Source organism: Limanda limanda, chromosome 17, assembly GCF_963576545.1.
Source record: "Limanda limanda chromosome 17, fLimLim1.1, whole genome shotgun sequence".
Taxonomy (NCBI): domain Eukaryota; kingdom Metazoa; phylum Chordata; class Actinopteri; order Pleuronectiformes; family Pleuronectidae; genus Limanda; species Limanda limanda.
In genome coordinates, this window is record NC_083652.1 from 15,344 (window position 1) to 35,939 (window position 20,596).

Genomic DNA, 20,596 nt, shown 5'->3' on the forward strand with positions numbered 1-20,596 from the left:
CGATACCCCACAGGTTCGCCACTCTCGGGTTCGAGCCGCCAGTGGCCCCAGAGCCTGAGCAGCGCTCATATTGCCATTTGCAACAGGCAGGCTGAGTCGCTGTGCCATAGGTGGAGTCATACTGCCCCCTTGTGGCGTTAAGCGAGCCCGCACCCCTCTGTTCTGTTCGTCTATCCCACTGATAGCTTTTGTCATTTTTTGTTTGTTTTTTATGAACAAATGAGGCTGCGCCCTTGGCATTTGGCCTGGGTGCGCACCGCATATGACATTTATTGAACATTTCACAGAGGGAAAAATACTTTTGTGTTTGCTTGTGCACCGTGTGCTTTTGGCAACACTCGGCTGCGGCTCCACAGAACTCTGTGAAGCGCAGATCTTTCCTTTTTTTGATTTTGCGTGAGCTATGAATGCCAACATGGCCTCTGCACGCCTTTTGTGGGTTCTGGAACAAGCTCCTCGGAGCTGAACCCCTTCCGCCGGGAGGGAAGCAAGTGTCTGGCTGGACCTGTCCCCCCCGACAGGCGGAGGTGCGTTAGGTAACGCGCCTCTTCTTTTTGGCTCCCAGAGTGGCAGGATGAGCCGGTGGGTCTCCCGCTGTCATGCTGGAAGTGAAAGGTTTCCTCGCCCAGGTGCCCTTGGGCTCCTGTGGTTTGTTCTGGCCCCGACCGCCCGCCTGAGGGTGCGTCTGATGTTTCGGGAACTGGGAACCTGGCCGTGCCACTGCGTGGGAGAATGTTTGCCGGCGTGCGGCTGGGGAAGCGGCCGGTGCCTTCCTGGGGAGGCAAAGCTGGAGCGCTTCCCCCTCTCTCTTTTTCTCCTCACATCGTTTTTGCATTGTCGCTAACGCCGGGCCGAATAAGCCTTTCGGGTCCACGGGAACATCGAGGAGCTGGGCTTTTTCCCTTTGGGAGAGGCACGATAAATTCAACCACCGAGCTCTTTCCTGGGTGATCATCACGGCCATGGCTCTCCCAGATGCCTGGACAGCGCATCTGTGCAGACGCAGGCAGAGGTCCGTAACCACGCACAGCTCGTCCCACACAGCCGTGGAAGGTGACACCACCATGTCATCCTGCAACTCAGCCTGGTAAGCGAGCAACAGTGAAGAGGCATTCAGAGCTTTCACTGAAGTGGCCACAGCTTTGTAGCTCTTCCCCGTCAGCGACGACTGGAAACAGTCCGCTTTGGAGGGCAGGGTGGGTCCGGCTGAGGTCATGGTGGACCTCCGTGTCGGGTGGAGGTGAGTCGCCAGTAAAGGTTCGACAGGGGGCAGGTGGTAGAAGCCTTTTCCTTCCATCTCAGCCCAATCCAACATCGCCGCTCCCTGGACGGGGTTTTTGGCGGAGAGTGGATTACTCCAGGACCGTGTTGCCTCCTCAAGGCACTCGGGAAACACAGGCAGCAGCTGTTTGGTGGAAGCTTTTGCTCTGGGCAACCTTTTACCCTCATAGCGGGACATGGTGGTCTCGGTGAGGGCTTCCGGCCACGCAATTCCCAATTTCACGGCCGCCTTCTTACAGACCTCGTGCAGGTCCATGCTGGAAGCCGGTGGGCCGCATGAACCATCCTCGGATACCAGCCCCGCGGCTGTTGGGGTGAACACGGATTCCACGTCCACCTCGTCATCCTCGGAGCCGAGGCTGATAGACTCCTGAGAGTCGGTGTCACCTCCGACGGTCCCGGCCTGGCCAGACATTAGGTCGGTATCGGGCTCGTCGGAGTCATTTAGCGGTGCTACGGCATCAAGCTGATCGCCCAGCTGGCACCCGCGGGAAAGGTGTTTCCCTGGGTGTCTTCCGCACTGTCCTGTGTACTGGGGACGGCTACCCCAGTCACAGGATCCACCTCAGCCAGACTAGCTTGGCGCGCTAGCCTGCGTCGGCGTGTTTTTGTGGAGAGGCGTGCACAGTGCTCACAGGGGTCCGGGGACATTAGTGATTCTCGGGCATGTTGCAGCCCGAGGCACGCTGAACATACAGAGTGGGTATCTGCCCCCGATATTTTGTTCCCACACGTGCACAACCTCGGTGGCACCTTGCTCTTGCCCATGGTGAGGACAGGAGCCGGGTCCATGGTTGCCATCTCTTCCTGATTAATTGGAAGCGGATGAGTAGATAGTATGGTGGCTACCTACTAACCCCAGCCAGCTATGTAGTTTCAAGGTAAAGCTTGGCGACCGAGTGGTTAGCTCGCTCTGTGAACAGTTTTGTTAGCCTTTAGCTACACCTGCCGTCTGAGATAATGCTTCTAGGAGCGAGAAGAGGTTTTAGACTAAAGGCGGTGACGTGACATCCGGTCTTATATAGAGTAGGAGGTCCCTCCTCTCTGGACTGACGTCACGTCTGCCTGCCAGTCAGGGCTGGCGAGTGTAAAATTGCTTCTGGGGAACAGCGCGAGGGCGTGTCCCATAGTGAGATACCTCATGAATGTTGAAAAGGTTATGTTGAGCCATTTTGCCACGCCCATTTCCAAATACTCCAGAATAGATACATTTTCACCACTTTCTAATTTACTGCAAAGTTTATGAAACTTTTTGAGCATGTTGAAGCCCTCAAAAAGCCAATTCATTGGGGTCGTAATAATAATAACAATAATAATAATAATTCTTTCAATTTCAATAGGGCCTCCCACCGGTTCAGTGCTCGGGCCCTAATAATCATTACAATTATAATAGTGCCTCCCACCGTTTCGGTGCTCGGGCCCTAATAATAAGAATAATTCTTACAATTTCAATAGGGCCTCTCTCCATTCGGTGCTCGGGCCCTAATAATATTCATTTCAATTTCAATAGTGCCTCTCACCATTCGGTGCTCGGGCCCTAATAACCAGTGGTCTCAATTCTGTCTCAAACTTAACACGTAACAATGAGAGTCACAACATAAACACACCACAAAGACAATATTTGGCAGCTGAGGCAGAATGGTTCAAAAACACCACCAACTAGAAACTGGAAGTGGTCCCTCTGGTTCAACTTTCATTGGAATAACCTTTTTCACAGCAGACTCCAGACCTTGTAGCTTAAGAATGAGACATAATCAGTAAGCATTCTCCAGTGCCATCCAATGGAGGCAGAGACACACTCTAACATCCTTCCCTTCGAGTCCAATGTGAGTGGCTTTTAGTGGGACTGTTGGCTGGGACATAGGAGCCTTGGCACAGTCGCGACACTAATGTGACATTGCAAAAGAGGAGTTATCATAAGAGGAGAACAAAATAGGCTTGTTTAGTGTATGAATAAGTTAATTAACAAAACAACCGAAGGCCAACATAATGTTCACATTTTGGGATAACAACCCCCACACCCCAACCACACCCGATTGCTCTGCACTGCTCTCAGGATACAGCTGAAAACCCAAAAAGCCAAGCCCACTGCTATGAGGACCAAGAGAGCCTATATAAAGGCCAGCAGCATATTTTTCCTGGGTTTCTGTCAGTTTCTGTCTCGACCAGATCACCACAGTCCACCATCGGCCTGACTTTGATTAATCATTCTGTTTTATTGTGAGGATAAAGTACAACAGGGGCAGCCATGTCTCATGTATGGGGATACGGTGCAACTAATGGTGAGAATCTCACAGCATTAATCTGTTTTTGATGTAGCCTTATTGATGTTAAGGTGTCTGTGTAATATGTAAAAAATATGGTTCCACACTCTGAACCCAGTTTCTATTTGAATATGTGTATTGTGCAGTCACTAATCTGGTATTTACTTCTACGACTTATTCTGAGATCTGTTTTACACATTAGATCAACAACTTATACATTTCTGTAATACTTTAGATGTGTTCTAACCACTCCAAAAGAAAGAATGTAGATTTCATTCTCAGAGGATACATGGCACAGCTTTTAGTGTTCTAAACGTAGGCTTTTAAAAAATGCAGAATTCCAGTTAATTTATATTATTCATGGAAATGTTATTAATTAATAATAACATGTAAAAGTATTTTTTGTTTCATAAATAAGCCTAGCCTAAATAAAGGAAACCACACAATTAATTAAAATATACTATTAAAGGTATATCACATTTTTAATAAATCAATTAAAATGCAAGCAACAATAACAGTTTATAATTAATTTTATAGTTTCAGCAAGGCTTTCTTTTCTCTGTCCTCGAGAGCTATCTGATTATGTGCTAGTTATCAGTTTAAACAGGCAGCGACAGAGAGTTCTAACCATTAACACCTTTCTGACAATTGCAGACCATATGCTACAACTCTTTAGTTGATCTTTTTTTTTACTTCAGGAAATCCCATTTACTTTAATGACTGTCCCATATTATGCTGTAAGCATTCTGTAACTTGTAGTAAAAGTCCTGTTGACTAGATTCTGTTAGAACATGAAATAAACAGACTGGAGTTTAGGTGTCCCACATTACCCAGATTCACCCTATTTGTAGTCTTGATGACTACTCGTAGTGATTTACACTACAGTTTACCATTCACCCATCCACACACATTTGAACATCTATTAACAGCACTTTCTCTATGAGGAGGAATTTCGGGTTCATGTGGAATTGGAAATGGCATTGGTTGTAGTTCAGGTAGTGATAACCTTGTATATTTCACAAACACACCCAGGTATAACACATTTTTTTAATGTTGGCAAAATGGTTCATGTGGCAACTTTATTATTAATTGATTATCGATTCTAATTATATGACTGATGTTTCATGAAAAGGATCTGAGAATTGGTTGTGATAAAATAAGGGCCAAAGCAAAACTAAGGACCACGTCTGTGTCAAAAGCATAATAAGGCGTCCCAAGTACTTTACTTGATTAACAATCAGCCCATTAATACTTAATTTGTGTGAGTTTTCTTGCATAATGGTATTGCTTTTGAGCTGAATATATAAATATGAAACTCCTTTGCAAGAAAAATAAATCATTACTATTAAAGGATTATTGTTTTTAATCTGTGGCATCACACATTTTTGATTTGCAAATGTACTTGTAGGACCTGACATATGGGGAAAAGATTTTCCTGTGGCCAACGGGCCCAGACAGTCTCCTATCAACATTTTACCCATAGAGGCCCAATATGACTCCTCTTTGAGGGCTCTGAAACTCATCTACGACCCCTTCAACGCCAAGGGTATTCTCAACAACGGTCACTCCTTCCAGGTGGATTTTGTGGATGACTTGGACAGCTCAAGTAAGCACAGCTTAGAAGATGTTTTTGCATGTATTCATCCACTGTATTAATCTTAGTTTTCTTGTAGTTAAATCATTTTTATAGTCATATATATATATATATATATATACATATTTCCATTTAACTATATCTAGCGGTCTTTTTTATGCTCAACGCTTGCTGTATGAACTGTAGCAGATAAGAGTGTCAGTTAGGATGTCATGACTCTAATCACCCTTGTTTCATTATCTGGAGGTCACCAGGACATTTGCACTGCCTCACCCTGCTGTACTGAGACTGTTTATTTAACAATCATTCAGCAGCACAAGTCATGTAAAGCTCATCGGTGTGAATGATTAAATTACATAAAGTACATTCATTATTATTTATGAAAGAAAATGTACATTGTGCACTGTCACATTGTTTTTGGTCCAAGCTTCAAATTAAAGCTATGGAAACAGTGGTGCTCTCTTGTAATAAACAGAAGAAAATCATATTTTTGAATAACCATTATGGTAGGACGTACAAAGAATGGACTTAAACATCTGTTTAGTACTGCACTTAAATACATCATTAACACATATAATCAGTAGAGTCATGACATATTATTACTGAAAGTTTTGATAATGTGCAGGTTAATATTGACTTACTTAGATATTTATATCAAATCTGTATATTATTGTGCGTCTCTAAAGAGTCTGTTGTTTCTTCCTGACCAGCCTTGACTGGAGGCCCCATTTCTGGAACGTACCGTCTGAGACAGTTTCATTTTCACTGGGGAGCCAGTGATGACAAAGGCTCTGAACACACTGTCAATGGCCTCAACTTTCCCTGTGAGGTACTGAAGCTACTGGAGCTTCCTGAGTGACCTGAACAAAAATGTAATGATGCTTTCAACAACTTCATGCAGAGGAGCACGGAATGAGGTTAACGGTGGCACTGTTTTTGTCATTGTCAAGAGGCTTTGGTAAAAAGGAAAAATAAGCAAATCTATTATTAAGCCACAGCATCACAGGGACTGAAAGAGGACTGAGATGCAGGGGAAACAGCTACCATTAAAGACATTAGACACTCAAGTAAATAATGGATGATTTTTCTGATAATTTGAGAGTTCACCTTTTACACTGACAGATTGCATTAATATTGCGTAATTAATTGGTTGACAGTAGTATTTTCAGTTCCAATTTATTCAAATGTGACTTTAAGGCTAATGATCAAATGATAAATGAGTCAGTATGCCCTCATTCATTTCACTGGGAAAAGCCTTTAAACACTAAGTGCCATTGGACATAACACAAATCAAAAAACAACACCATTACACATTAATCAAATGTGCAGGTGCTTAAAGTGTTATATTGTGTATAGATATCTTCCTAAATAGAAATTAGCTCTATAGACCACTGTCTGAATATTTAAGTCTAACTTTTCTTTTTTTTCTAATAAGCTTCATCTGGTGCACTGGAACACAAAGTACCCAAGTTTCGGAGAGGCAGCCAGCCAGCCTGATGGACTTGCTGTAGTTGGAGTCTTTCTCAAGGTGATTCACCAATAAACCATCAGTCTGTCAAAAGAGTACTACAAATGAAATGAATGAAATTTAATGAAATGTGTGTGTGTGTGTGTGTGTGTGTGTGTGTGTGTGTGTGTGTGTGTGTGTGTGTGTGTGTGTGTGTGTGTGTGTGTGTGTGTGTTCAGATTGGTGCTGCCAACCCCAGACTTCAAAAGGTTTTGGATGCTTTGGATGTCATTAAGACAAAGGTAAAAGTCCCCCAATTCAATTAACATATTTTTTAAATTTCAATGTGTTCACAGGTGGTAAGAAGGGTATAAACGTGATTCTCTTGGTCATTCCTTTTTCTTCTCCCACTCATTCCCTCTCTTCTGCCCCTATTCCCCGACACTTGCAGGGAAAGCAGACTGCTTTTGCTAACTTTGACACAAAGACTCTTCTACCAGTTTCTCTGGATTATTGGACCTACGATGGCTCTCTGACCACACCCCCCCTGTTGGAGAGTGTCACCTGGATCGTCCTCAGGGAGCCAATCAGTGTCAGCTCTGCACAAGTAATTAATTAACTTGCTTCACATTCTCCCTTCACACACATAAAATCTAAATCAGAATTAGAAAAAATTGTCAGAGAAAGGTCCTCCACAGACAATTAAGACACTCATATTCAGTACATAACTGAACTGAAAGTGGGGCAACTGTATCTTCCTGTGAGTTAGAGGACAGATAAATATGGCAGCATCAGAAATATTTTGTCACTGCTGATTACTGGTGATATTCATAACAGAGGTTGTATTTTGCTCTTCAAATTAACTGTTTGACGTTAAATCAAACAGTTCATTTAAATAAGTTCTTATGGTGACAGTAAAGAAAAGAATAATGTTTAATCTTAAAAAAAATATTCAAGTACACAATATCCAGGTAATATTTGAACAGTCATTGTATGTGTATGATTATGCATTCTTAAAATCAATCAATACATTTTTATTTATATAGCCCATATTCACAAATGACAATTTGTCTCATAGGGCTTTAACAAGGTTTGACATTCTCTGCCCTTAACCCTAAACAAGAGTAAGGAAAAACTACCAAAAAAAGACTTTTAACAGGATAAAAACAACGTAGAAACTTCAGAGAGATCCACTTGTGAGGGATCCCTCTCCCAGAAAAGACAGAAGTACAATAGATGCCACGTGTAATGGATAACATCAGAAAGATAAAAGAGTATTTACAGCATTGGTTAGAATAAGCAGTTCGTAACATAATGGTAGGTAAATGAAGAAACTATCAAAAAAAATTAAAATCGGGACTATCACAAGTTTTAAACTGTAAACATCAGTAGTAGCAAATGGCATCAAACTGTATGGGAATACATCGTTGAAATGCATTACACAATAATTGCATAGAGAGTCATAACCTTATGAGCTATTCTGTCCATTCTGGCTTTTGCATTTAAAAAAACATTACATTCATTGTCTTAAATAGAGTGAAACCAAATGCTAGAACAGGGAAGTGTTTTGAGGAACGTAAAAAATAACATGCTGGACTGAAAATGCAAGATTCAAAGTAAATATAGGTTTGAACATTCTGAAGGTCTAACATGCAACATCATGGTTTTGTCCTGGGTGGGTCTGATCCTTGAGTATCTTGTGTTTCACTTAGATAACACCCTTTATCTCCAGGGGCAGATTTTATTTACATAATTACCAAGATCACACCCTGAATGGGTGGGTAATGAGCTTTTACTTTAGTTTACCCTCCCAAAATAAAATGTGACTATATGTGACTTGCCAGCATTACTAACTGAGCCTACTGAGGGAATTAAAATCCAAGCTCACTAGCTGGCTAAAGGCATAATGGCTCCCAGATGAGGTGTTATTTACACAACAATGCTGTCATATTACACACAGACACAAACGTTTGTACTTCTATCCTCTTGTGAGTGTGTGTGTGTGTGTGCATGTACCATTGTTTCAAGTAAGCTGTTTTAGTAGTTGGACACTTTACAGCTTGATTTTTCTATATAGAGTATGAGACTTGTTTCAGTGTCCGGAGGGCTGTTTTGTACCAACATGTGCAAATGAGAGATAGTCACTGCAGCAGGAGGGTGTGACATTGCTGCCCTGCATAGCACTGTTCTGAAGATAAAGTTGAGGTCAACTAGCTATTTTACATCATTCAAGTTGTCATGGCTTCCGTCAGTCCCAGAGACCCTGCAGCAGCAGTAGAGTGAAACCTGTTGTATTGTCGATCTGTCTGCCACTGAGAATAGAAGGGCTCATGGGAATGTTTCATCAACACACACTTCGTACTCCATTTACACTTGAGATACTATTCTATAGCAATGGAAAAAAAAGTCCATGTGTCAGACAGAAACTACTGTGTTTTAAACCTCATCAATGTGGATACATTTAGGCCTTGCGCTCACACTATGACATTTTTAAGCCCCCAGTTTTGGAAACATTATGGATCTGTTAAGTTTCAATATTCTGGGGTCGCAATTAGTTGAATGGGCAAATAAATAAGTCTGGATGGGCAAAATAACTTTTCGAAATTATGACATATTGATACACATGTTGACTTCAGATTGGTTGTCCTCAGTCAAGACTCACCTACCTGCAGTGAATGCAAAGGCTTACCAACACTCACTATCTGTAAAACTTCCACCTCTTTGTCTGTCCCAGCAAAATAACACTTGGTTCTACTTTTCGTCACTGCTATTCCTCATTCATATATTCTCTGTAACTAGGTAACTAACTACAAATATAATCTGTACAATGCTATGCGCATGCCCTGCCCATTTTATGTTTATAGGCTAAAATGTTTATTTTTACACTGGCCAGTTAACCCTTTGTAAATCATACACAGTGTATGCCACACACTAACCCGCGTCAAGTCTAAATACATGTATAGCTGAAGGCTATATAAAACTAAACTTAAATTACCCTATTAGTTTTATCATTAGTTACATTGTCAAACTATTGTCTTTTTTTCAATGTACACATTAATGTGTCTCCAATTTCAAAAACTTTTTATGTGGCAGATGAATTATGGAAGATCCAGACCATAGACTGCATATAAAGCTGGTTGATGCATCTGCACCTCCTCCCTTACCCAGAAATGAAGCCAAAGTATACCACATATGAATGCTGTGTCTAAGGCAGGGGAGATAATATCTCATAATTATGACTTTGTATCTCATTATTATTATATAATTCGGGGTTTAGAGCTTATCACAGCACAGAGACAGCCTTGGCAAAAGTCACTAATGACCTTCTAATAGCTTCATATCAAAGATTTGTGTCTGTCCTAGTTCTGTTAGATCGTAGTGCAGCATTCGACACAATTGACCATCACATTTTATAACAGAGACTAGAACAGTTAATTTGCATTAAAGGAACAGCCCTAAACTGGTTTAAATCATTTTTTTCAGATCAATTCCAATTTGTGCAAAATAATGATGAGTCATCTGTGCGCACCAAAGTTAACCACAGTGCCTCACGGGGCTCTGTGCTCGGCCCAGTTTTATTCTCTTTTTATATGCTTCCACTAGGAAACATTATCAGGGCACACTTGGTAAATTTCCACTGCTATGCGGAGGACACCCAGTTATACTTGTCAATAAAACCTGAACAATATCATCCATTAACTAAACTCCAAGCATGTCTCAAGGACATAAAAACCTGGATGACCCGCAAATTTCTCTCATTAAACTCAGATAGAACTACGGTGGCCCTGAAAGCTCAAGGCACTGCAATTTAAGGGAACACAAGCAAGTAGACAAAACACAAGCAAGTAAGAAAACATCATCATCAATTTCACAACACAACACATTACAGACACACGCTGCAAATACAGAAATGCGCATCAAATACAGAAACGGGCTGCTAATACAGAAACGCGCTGCAAATACAGAAATGCGCAGCAAATACAGAAAACGACAAAGAAAGTGTTTCCAGAGGACACCTAAAAGTGATGGAAATGTCCGCTTGTTGTTGCTGCCACAGTTTGGAGTTGTGTGTCGGTGTCCGTCAGTGATCTTGGAAAATTTTCTAAACTGTAAACGTTTTTGGTTTGTTTTAATAAATAATAAACATTATTACTGCAGATGTGTTCTGTTAACCCTATGAGACCCATTGGGCCGTATACGATCTCATATATCAAGTTGTCTTTAGAGCATCATGACTCCTTAATGGTCTGAGCTAGAGACATGCCGTTTTTTCCTGTTAAACTGAATAAACAGCGCTAATTAGCAAGCCCCTGTATGTGAGGCAATATATTTTCCATATTGTGTAGGGGTAGGCAACCTTTACTATCAAAAAAGCAATTTTGCCCGTCTTCCGAGCTCTGATCTCACTGTGTGTCTCTGAACGAGTGGTCGGGGGCGGAGCCCCGGGGCCAGTGTGTGTGTGCACTATTTGGGAGCGCACACACACACACACTCGCCCGCTCCTGGTATTTCATGATGGCCTGATACGATGATTTTTTCAAAAATGAACCTGACGTCACATTAATCATATGAAAACTGAATTGTTAAGTTCACTGTTCGCGAAAAATATGCACAACACTGTACAGGGAGCCATTGCAGAGGGGCTGAAGAGCTGCGGGTTGCCGACTCCTGTGTGGAACCGAATTTGTATGAAGTATTGGACTTTTGTGTCTCCTGTGGCAGCATTGTCCATCACTTTTAGCTGTCCTCTGGAAACACTTCCGTTGTCGTTTTCTGTATTTGCAGCGCGTTTCTGTGTTTGCTGCGCATTTCTGTATTTGCTGCGCATTTCTGTATTTGCAGCGTGTTTCCCCTATTTGATGCACATTTCTGTAATGTGTTGTGTGAAATTGATAAAGATGTTTTCTTACTTTGCTTGTGTTTACTTAAGTTGCTGTGCGTTGAGATCTCAGGGCCACCGTATAAAACAAAGGTTCCAATACTCGGCCCTAAATACCTTAGAGATACATTATCTTATGATATAGACACTAGACGACATTGCCGTTGCTTCCAATGAAACAGTCAGGAACATGGGAGTGATCTTCTGATTTGTCCTTCTTACTTAAAACAAATTTCTAGGACCGCCTTCTTCCACTTGCGTAATATCTAAAAATGTCCTTCCTTAAAAAGATGCAGAAAAACTAGTCCACGCCTTTGTTACATCCAGACTTGATTATTGTAATTCCTTATTATCAGGCTCCAGCTGTAAGTCGTTAAAGACTCTGTGGCTTGTCCAAAATGCTGCAGCCCGGTCCTGACATTAACCAAGAAAAAGACCACATTTCTCCTGTATTAGCTTCGCTACACTGGCTTTTGGTTAAATCTAGAATAGAATTTAAAATTATCCTCCTCACCTTCAAGGCCCTTAGTAATATGGTACCATTATGCCTCAAAGAACCGATAGTACTTTATCAACCCACCATAGAATCAGAATTATTTTTAATTGCCATGTATATTTATACGTACAGGAAATTGACTTGGTGTGGTTGGTGCATCGAACATAAAACAACAATATATACAGTAGAAAGAACAATACTTTTGTAGGGGGCTTGTTTGTGAGTCGTCCCTAAAGTCTCTAAAAGTAGAGTAGGAGCCAGAGCTTTCAGTTATCAACTTCCTTTCCTATGGAATCATCTCCCACTTTCAGTTCGGGAGGCAGACACCATCTGTACGTTTAAGAGTAGGCTTCCTTTACGATAAAGCTTATAGTTAGAACCAGTCCAGGCTTGTCTTAGACCTGCTCTTAATTATGCTGCTATAGGTCTAGAACAGGGGTGGGCAAACATTTTGACTCGCGGGCCACAATGGGTTCTAAAATTTGACAGAGGGGCCCGGGCCAGGAGCAGATGGATGGAGTGTTTTTGTGAATTAATAGCAAAGGCTTGCTAGCCTTTGCTATTTCGAATGCCCCCCAAAAAACATGCCTTGGTAGATGACTCTTTAATCACAGTTTGTCTGTGAAAAAAAATGTTGCTGAGTCTGTAAATTAGCCACCAACCTCTGAGCTGCAGCCACCCGTTCTTGCGTTGACTGCTTGCTAGCATAGTTAGCATGCTTCGTAGCAAAGTGACGGCTGATGTTGTTCTCCTTGAAAACTGCGACAGTTTATTGGCATATCAGGCATACAGCCTTCGATTGGACTTCAGTCAAAAAGTATTTTGTTGTCGACTCCGTGTTAAACACTCTGCACTCATTGCCCACTTTTCGTTTCCTTGATCCTCTCATTTTACAGAAGGGCTCACAGGGCAAAGGGAAAAAGTGAAGGGAGATCACGTGCCCTTTCAAGCCCTATACACCACACTCCTGGGCAAATTTAATTTAGCTGACGCTTTTATCCAAAGCGACTTACAATAAGTGCATTCAACCCCGAGGGTTCAAACCCAGAACAACAAGAATCAAGAAAGTATGATTTCTTAAAAAATAAAGCAAAAACTACAAAGTGCTATAAGAACGTGCCATTTAAGTGCTACTAAATTGTTAGTTTAAAAAAAAAAAAAAAAATGCAATTTTTTTTTTTTTTTTTTTATTATTTGGACAAGTTCAGCACGCCAGATTAAAAAGCCCCCTGGCCGTACTTTGCCCATGTCTGGTCTAGAATGTCGGGGGACGCATGACACACAGAGTTTCTCTTCCCAGCTTCTCCTTCCTCTTCTCAACCGGAGTCCCTTTGGCTTATGGTCTGCAGATCCAGGGCCGCAGCTGCGGCCACATCGTGGCTTATGATCTGTGGATCGCGTTTCAGAAATCGTAATGGTGGATCCAGTATGGCGGATACTGTATCGTGTTGGCATCTGATAGCGGACCACGATCGAGGTGGTAGGTTATGGTGGATCCTATTGGCGGCAGTGGACAATGACTCTGGACTATAGTGGCATCCGATATTGATGGTGGATCATGATCGTGGTGGCTGCTGACCATAGACTATGATTGCAGCAGGTATGCTTGATATGTAGTATTTCGCCTCAGATACTCCACCATTACTGACAGTAGTCCATTAATTCATGGGTTGGGGTTAGGGTTAGACTTTCAGTTGTGCTTCAAAATGTTTATTCTTATCAATGCTGCAAATACCCTGAGGTTTCTACGTGATTTTCACCCAGTTAAAAGGTCTTTTTAGTAGTTTTTCCTTACTTTTGTTGAGGGTCATGGGCAGAGGATGTCACCCTCTCATTATCATGAGATAGTATCTGGGATACTTTCTTTAAATAATGTGAAAGATGGATTTGACTGATTTTTAGTATTATTTAACAATTTTGATGTGGCTATAAAATTTTAATTTTGAATAATTTTATTCACTAAAATAACTTAGTGAAAATGACTGTAGTACCACTTCTAATGTGAGTCTTTGACTTTTAACAATCTTTCCGTCTTTTTTCTTTCCTCTCCTTTCTCATTAGATGGCCAAGTTCCGCAGCATTCTCTTCACTGCGGAAGGGGAAGCTCCATTCTGCATGGAGGACAATTATAGACCCCCTCAGCCTCTGAAGGGCCGTCTGGTCCGCGCTTCCTTCAAATAAGCCCAGCTTCATCAACACAGTTCCCTTGCCCTTTTGCTTATTGGTCAATCCATTTCTTAACCTTCTTGCTCCCATTTTATTGTTTTCCACATGCAGTCTTTATTCAACTCTTAGTAGTCTTTCAGTATCAACTTGAAAAGTGGAGGAACAATCTACCTACATAAACTTAAACAACAGACATTACATAGATGTAAATACTGTTTATAAAATTTAATTAAATGTGACAATATAGACAACACAAAAAATGTCCAACATTTAAAAATTACATTTACATTTTCCAGTCTAACAACAGTAGCAAGGGACTACCAACAATGGGACAGGAATTCTGACCCTTGATCTCCTCCTGTTGTCATGTTGTAAATCTTATATTTTCTGGCCAGGCTCTAAGTAACAATATATAGTGCCCAGGTATTTGCGACAAGACACTGGCCCATTCCCATTTCAACCCTTGGCCCTCCCCCCTTCACGTGTAGGCATAGGCTGTCCCAATATCTGTTGGGACCGAGAGTAGTTGCCGAAGGGTAAAGCTCTACAACCCTCCAAACGGAGATTTTTCAGACCCTCACTTCCAACGGAGGGGTACCAGAATGCAATTTGTGAGAGACCCACAAATGTAGTATTTTCTCCATTAATAAGGATATAAAAATTACGATAATGTTTGTAATATCTTAGTTTTATATCATTTCAATGAATTATGGTCACAACCTTAAAAAAAAGATTGCGATCGCGCTAGCGTTACCGTACTACTGTAGCATGCCAGCGATATTTTTTGCATGATAATCCCGTATTTTCACATCGACTACTGATGACGTGTCAGGTTTTTGGGAGGACTACTGATGATGTAACGCCTTCTTGAAGGCCTGTCCCAATTCGTAGGAGAAGATTTCAACCACTTCCCCACTTCCCCTTCCCCTGACTCTGTTTAAAGGGGCAAGATAACCCTAGAAAAAAAGGTTTAGGGGTTGGGCCATGGGGTGAAATGGGATTGGGCCTTAATCAAAAAGGCAATATATATATATATAAAATATTATTTTTAATGTTCTAAACATGCAGGAATATTTATCAAATAATAATAATAATGACATCAACAAATCCCCTCACCTTAAAACATTAATAATATGCTTTGCTTTGTTTGAAACTGAAAGCTTCAATGAGTTATCAATTTGTTTGAGACGAATTGATAACATACGCAATGGCAGAATTACAGAAAAGATATTATTCAAGGTGGCTCTGCCAATCAACTGATACTTATGCAAGTGTCATATACAACAGACCTGTAATGGTGGAAAAATAATGATATTTAATATCCCACACTTAATATGAATTCTGCATGATTCATTGCTCAATTATACTTTTTTAGCATTATATCAATATTATTTCGAATGTAATGAAAAAAATCAGATCTTTATTAGGCTAACTTAAAACTGCTATAGTAAGTCACTTGACAGCTGTCACAATACGAATGGAAACATTTGTGTTTTAATCTGTAATGGTATTTTTGGTGAAGAATGTATCAATTAAAACTCTTTAAATTTACAGTTGTCTTAATTTTTTCTTTTTTTCACAACTTTCCACAAGCTCAACAGTGAGGGGTCTTTTTTTGTTTTCCTCTTTAGTCACAAAAGGGACAACAACAAAATGCTGTGGTCAATTGTGTACATGAGTAGAGCCCCTACATAAGTCACATATCAGAAATATGTTAGCAGAGTACACAATAACTAAAAGTTATCGAGTAAACTTACAAACAATAACAGAGAGGTTAAAATATGAAAACTTGTACAACCATTCTTACGAACTGTAAGAACTACAAATGAGCCTGCATTTAGTGAGCAAAGTGATCTAATGGGATAATAGGGTGCTATGAGTGTGTTATGATAGGGAATGTCATTCAGGGCTTTTTATGTGAGTTAAGCAAAGACAGAATAATATTGTAACGGACAGGTGGTTCATGTTCTGGTTGACTGCTATGTGGTTGTTGTTTATGATTTACAGTATGTTCAACTGAGTTACAATATTTGTTCATGAAATGTAAGAAAGTCGACACATCTTCCGCCACAAAATAAGAACAAATATCATCCGACTATACCTTGAATAGCATATTTTTTTAAAGCAGCGCTTTCTTAATGATGTGTTTTTTATCCAGCTAACTTTAAAAACCCTGTAGTGAGTATTGTCTCAGGGGGATGTTCCATTTGCCGACAATGAGAGGAGGCGGGGATATGCATTTCTAGAACTTTCTTATTTTTATTTTATAGCCAATGATTAGGCTAAATCAGTCCTACATCGTTGAGAGATTCTTTTCAGTACTTACAAAAGGAGTAATGTTTTATGTTCCTTTTATTTCCATGTGAATATTTTGTATATCAGTACCAGAAGGTCTGTGAACCCCCTGTTGCGCTTTGGTACGTGCCGCTCAGGAACCGGTCTCTCTGTCTGCATTTGGAGCTGAAAGGGACAGGTATGGTTATGGAGTGTGCCGCTTCTAAGTGTCATTCGGACGTTAATATGGCACTTACATATTGCACTGTGTACTTTCTTGATTATTGTTGTTCTGGATTTGTAACCTCATGGTTGAACTTATTGTAAGTCATTTTGGATAAAAGCTTTAGCTAAATGAAATGTAATATAATGTTATATAGGACTAGTTTCATACAAGGAAATACATTAGTCACACTAGAAACCTCATATTCCATTAAAAATTAATGTAGAGAACTTCAGGTGATGAGCAATATTCTCTCTCTCGCTCTCTTACTCTCAGAGAGTTCCAGTCGATCACAGGGAATCGGACATCCACTGTCCTTGACCCTCAACAAGAGTAAGGAAAAACTATGCAAAAACCCCATTAACAGGGAAAAAGAACGTAGAAACCTCAGAGAGAGCTACATGTGATGGATCCCTCTCCCAGGACGGACAGGGGTGCGATATATGCCGCGAAAAGGGTGTAGCGAAACTCTTGGCTTTGTTCGCCTTGTATCGTCACCCCTGGCGATGGAGACTCGACCACCTGCAGACCTCACAAAACGTTCATCCCATTGCGCCGGAGCCTGACGCACGTGTAACGTGGGCAGCATGAAGACAGGAGTTTGTCCACCGGCAGCCCTGCTCGGCTCATGCTCACAGGAAGGAGTGGAAGAGGTGGGGATACCGCTACATCTTACTTTATTATAGAACTCTGTATTCCTTGACTCCTTACAAGAATACTTACTTCTGTGCAGAGAGAATGACTCTTCATGAACAACAACACTTTTAACAACCTAAGTACCTAATATATTTATATATTTGATTGATTTATAAATGGGCAAGTTCACAAATGATAGCCATGTAAGTGTTGAGACTCTCCCTTTGTGCAAGTAAACTTGGTCTTAAGTTCCAAAGAAGACGCTGGACTAGGCCTCGGCTAGCTTTGAAAATAGGATCATTGATTTTAGGAACTATGAAAAATACCCGAAGTCAACTATAGTTTTCTTAGCGTACGTCATGGCCTGTCAGATTTATTATTTTGATACATGCATATTTGCGTTTATGTATATCTGCTCATACATATGACATTATATTCATATAATTTAATGTTTCCAGATAAACCGATTACCTGCTAGAATTTGATTCCTATAGGAATCAGGAATTGTTGTCGGAGGGAAAGGAGCCTCAAACCCATGGCTTGAGCTGGGACTACAGCTCCCATACTCTGTGGGAGTGACGTCACCAGGATGTACTGAAACAAGAGCCAGCTCGCCAGTGTTGTTTACATCACATGTAGAAGATGGCGTATTATGTGTAGACCGAGGCACAACAATCACGTGGTCAACAGCTGAGCCGCTGAAGCTGTGTGTGTCTGTCTTTGTTAGAAAATAGCACCGGAACCTGTTCCAGGACCCCCCCCCGGTCTCCGGCTTTATTGTACCCGTGCTTGGGCGCTCGCTCAGCGGACACCCTCTCCTGTGATGCCCGGGAGGCGAAGCGGAGGAGGAGGAGGGGGGAGAGAGCTGCGCCTTATAACTTTTGTGGCCCGTACAGATTTGCTCCACGCACCCCGAGCTGCACGAACCGGTGCGAGTCACCAGCAACTTGTTGCCGACTCTGTTGCTCGCTTTAAAATAGAGTCATACCGGGGGTTTTAAGTGCATTTCGCCGCAAAAGTTGCAGCAGTGTTAGCCTCCAAAGCTGTAGCCCCCACGATCCCTTTGTCTGTGTGCGTGTGTGTGTGTGTGTGTGTGCGCGCGCGCGCGCGCGCTCAGAATATATGCCCTGTATGAATAAATATACACATACAATTATATACTGTATACACACATATCTAATGAGTGTATTTAAATAATGTACATCTTTGTCAGAAGGTGTAGTAGTTCAATGAAGAAAATTGTAGCTTCAATGAAGAAACACAACAAACGAATACAGAAATATATGTGTAGGACATTGACTCAAAAGGATTTTAACAACCTTAAATATGCTAAGGGGAGATTTAAGACATGAAACTGGATGTGTGTGTGTGTGAGTGACAGGGGGGCGGAGCGGTGAGAGGGGGGGGATGCACTCGAAGTTAGAGGAAGAACACATCTGAATATTGTCTTACCTGTGTCATTTTTATGAAAAGCATTTTGACAGTATCAATTATGAGAATTTCCAAAATAAAAATCACACATTTTAAGCTTCAAGTAGGTAATTTCTGGATATTTCAAAGTACTATAAAAATAATTTGCCCAATAATTCCAGAGAGAGACTGATATGACTGTGTTCAGGACCTCTCTGACTACCCCCACATATAATATCAGACATGTTTACTGTACAGATTTAGAGATTTTTCAAAGTAAAGTGCAACATGTGTACAATCAAATCGGTTAATTTCTGGATATTTCAAAGTACTATAAAAACAGTTTGCTCAATAATTCCAGAAAGACACTGATATGACTGTGTTCAGGACCTCTCTGACTACCCCCACATATAATATCAGACATTTTTACGGTACAGGTGAAGAGATTTTTCAAAGTAAAGTGCAACATGTGTACAATCAAATCGGTTAATTTCTGGATATTTGAAAATACAATAAAAAGACTTTGCCCAATAATTCCAGAGTGAGACTGATATGACTGTGTTCAGGACCTATCTGACTACCCTCACATAGAATATCAGACATTTGTACTGTACAGATTAAGAGATTTTTCAAAGTAAAGTGCAGCATTTCTCCTGTGTAATAGATAATTTCTGGATATTTCAAAGTACTATAAAAATAATTTGCCCAATAATTCCAGAGTGAGACTGATATGACTGTGTTCAGGACCTATCTGACTACCCTCACATAGAATATCAGACATTTTTACTGTACAGATTAAGAGATTTTTCAAAGTAAAGTGCAGCATTTCTCCTGTGTAATAGATCATTTCTGGATATTTCAAAGTACTATAAAAATAATTTGCCCAATAATTCCAGAGAGAGACTGATATGACTGTGTTCAGGACCTCTCTGACTACCCACACATAGAATGTCAGACATTTTTACTGTACAGATTAAGAGATTTTTCAAAGTAAAGTGCAACATTTCTACTGTGGAATAGATAATTTCTGGATATTTCAAAGTACTATAAAAATCTCTTAATCTGTACAGTAAAAATGTCTGATATTCTGTGTGTGGGTAGCTTGACAGGTCCTGGACACAGCCATATCAGTCTTACTCTGGAATTATTGGGCAAATTATTTTTATAGTACTTTGAAATATCCAGAAATTAACCGATTTGATTGTACACATGTTGCACTTTACTTTGAAAAATCTCTAAATCTGTACAGTAAAAATGTCTGATATTCTATGTGTGGGTAGTAAGAGAGGTCCTGAACACAGCCATATCAGTCTATCTCTGGAATTATTGGGCAAATTATTTTTATAGTACTTTGAAATATCCAGAAATTATCTATTACACAGGAGAAATGTTAGACTTTATTGTGAAAAATCTCTTAATCTGTACAGTAAAAATGTCTGATATTCTATGTGTGGGTAGTCAGAGAGGTCCTGAACACAGGTGTAATGGGGTGTTATTATATTCCAGCTAACTTTAAGAAACCCTGCAGATGGTATCGTCTCAGGGGGATGTACCAATTGCCGACAATGAGGAGGGGGGGATATGTATTTCTAGTGCTTTCTTATTTTCATTTTATAGCAAATGATTAGGCTAAATCAGTACTTACAAAAGGAGTAATGTTTTATGTACCTTTTATTTTCATGTGTATATGTTGTATATAAGTATTCTGGTCTGTGATCCCCCCTGTCGCGCTGTGGTACGTGCCGCTCAGGAACCTGTCTCTCTGTCTGCATCTGGAGCTGAAAGAGACAGCAGTTTAAGGAGATGTGAACTGATGCAGTCCCTGTTACATGTTTCATCATTACAGCTGAAAGACCAAGTAAAAAGATATCCAAAGAGAGCTGTGGTGTCGAGGTGATTTTGTGGTGTGTCGCAGAGTCGCTACAC

General features: G+C 40.9%; 1 protein-coding gene across 1 annotated transcript; it reads left to right on the forward strand.

The window, feature by feature from the left end:
- Positions 1-3,439: 3,439 nt before the first annotated feature.
- On the forward strand, positions 3,440-15,680 carry LOC133022915 (carbonic anhydrase-like). The gene is made up of 7 exons (XM_061089818.1): positions 3,440-3,563; positions 4,954-5,151; positions 5,850-5,968; positions 6,575-6,667; positions 6,826-6,888; positions 7,038-7,193; positions 14,023-15,680. The coding sequence occupies exons 1-7, from the start codon at positions 3,530-3,532 to the stop codon at positions 14,140-14,142; spliced, it is 783 nt and encodes a 260-aa protein (XP_060945801.1). The 5' UTR covers positions 3,440-3,529; the 3' UTR covers positions 14,143-15,680.
- The last annotated feature ends 4,916 nt before the right edge of the window (positions 15,681-20,596 follow it).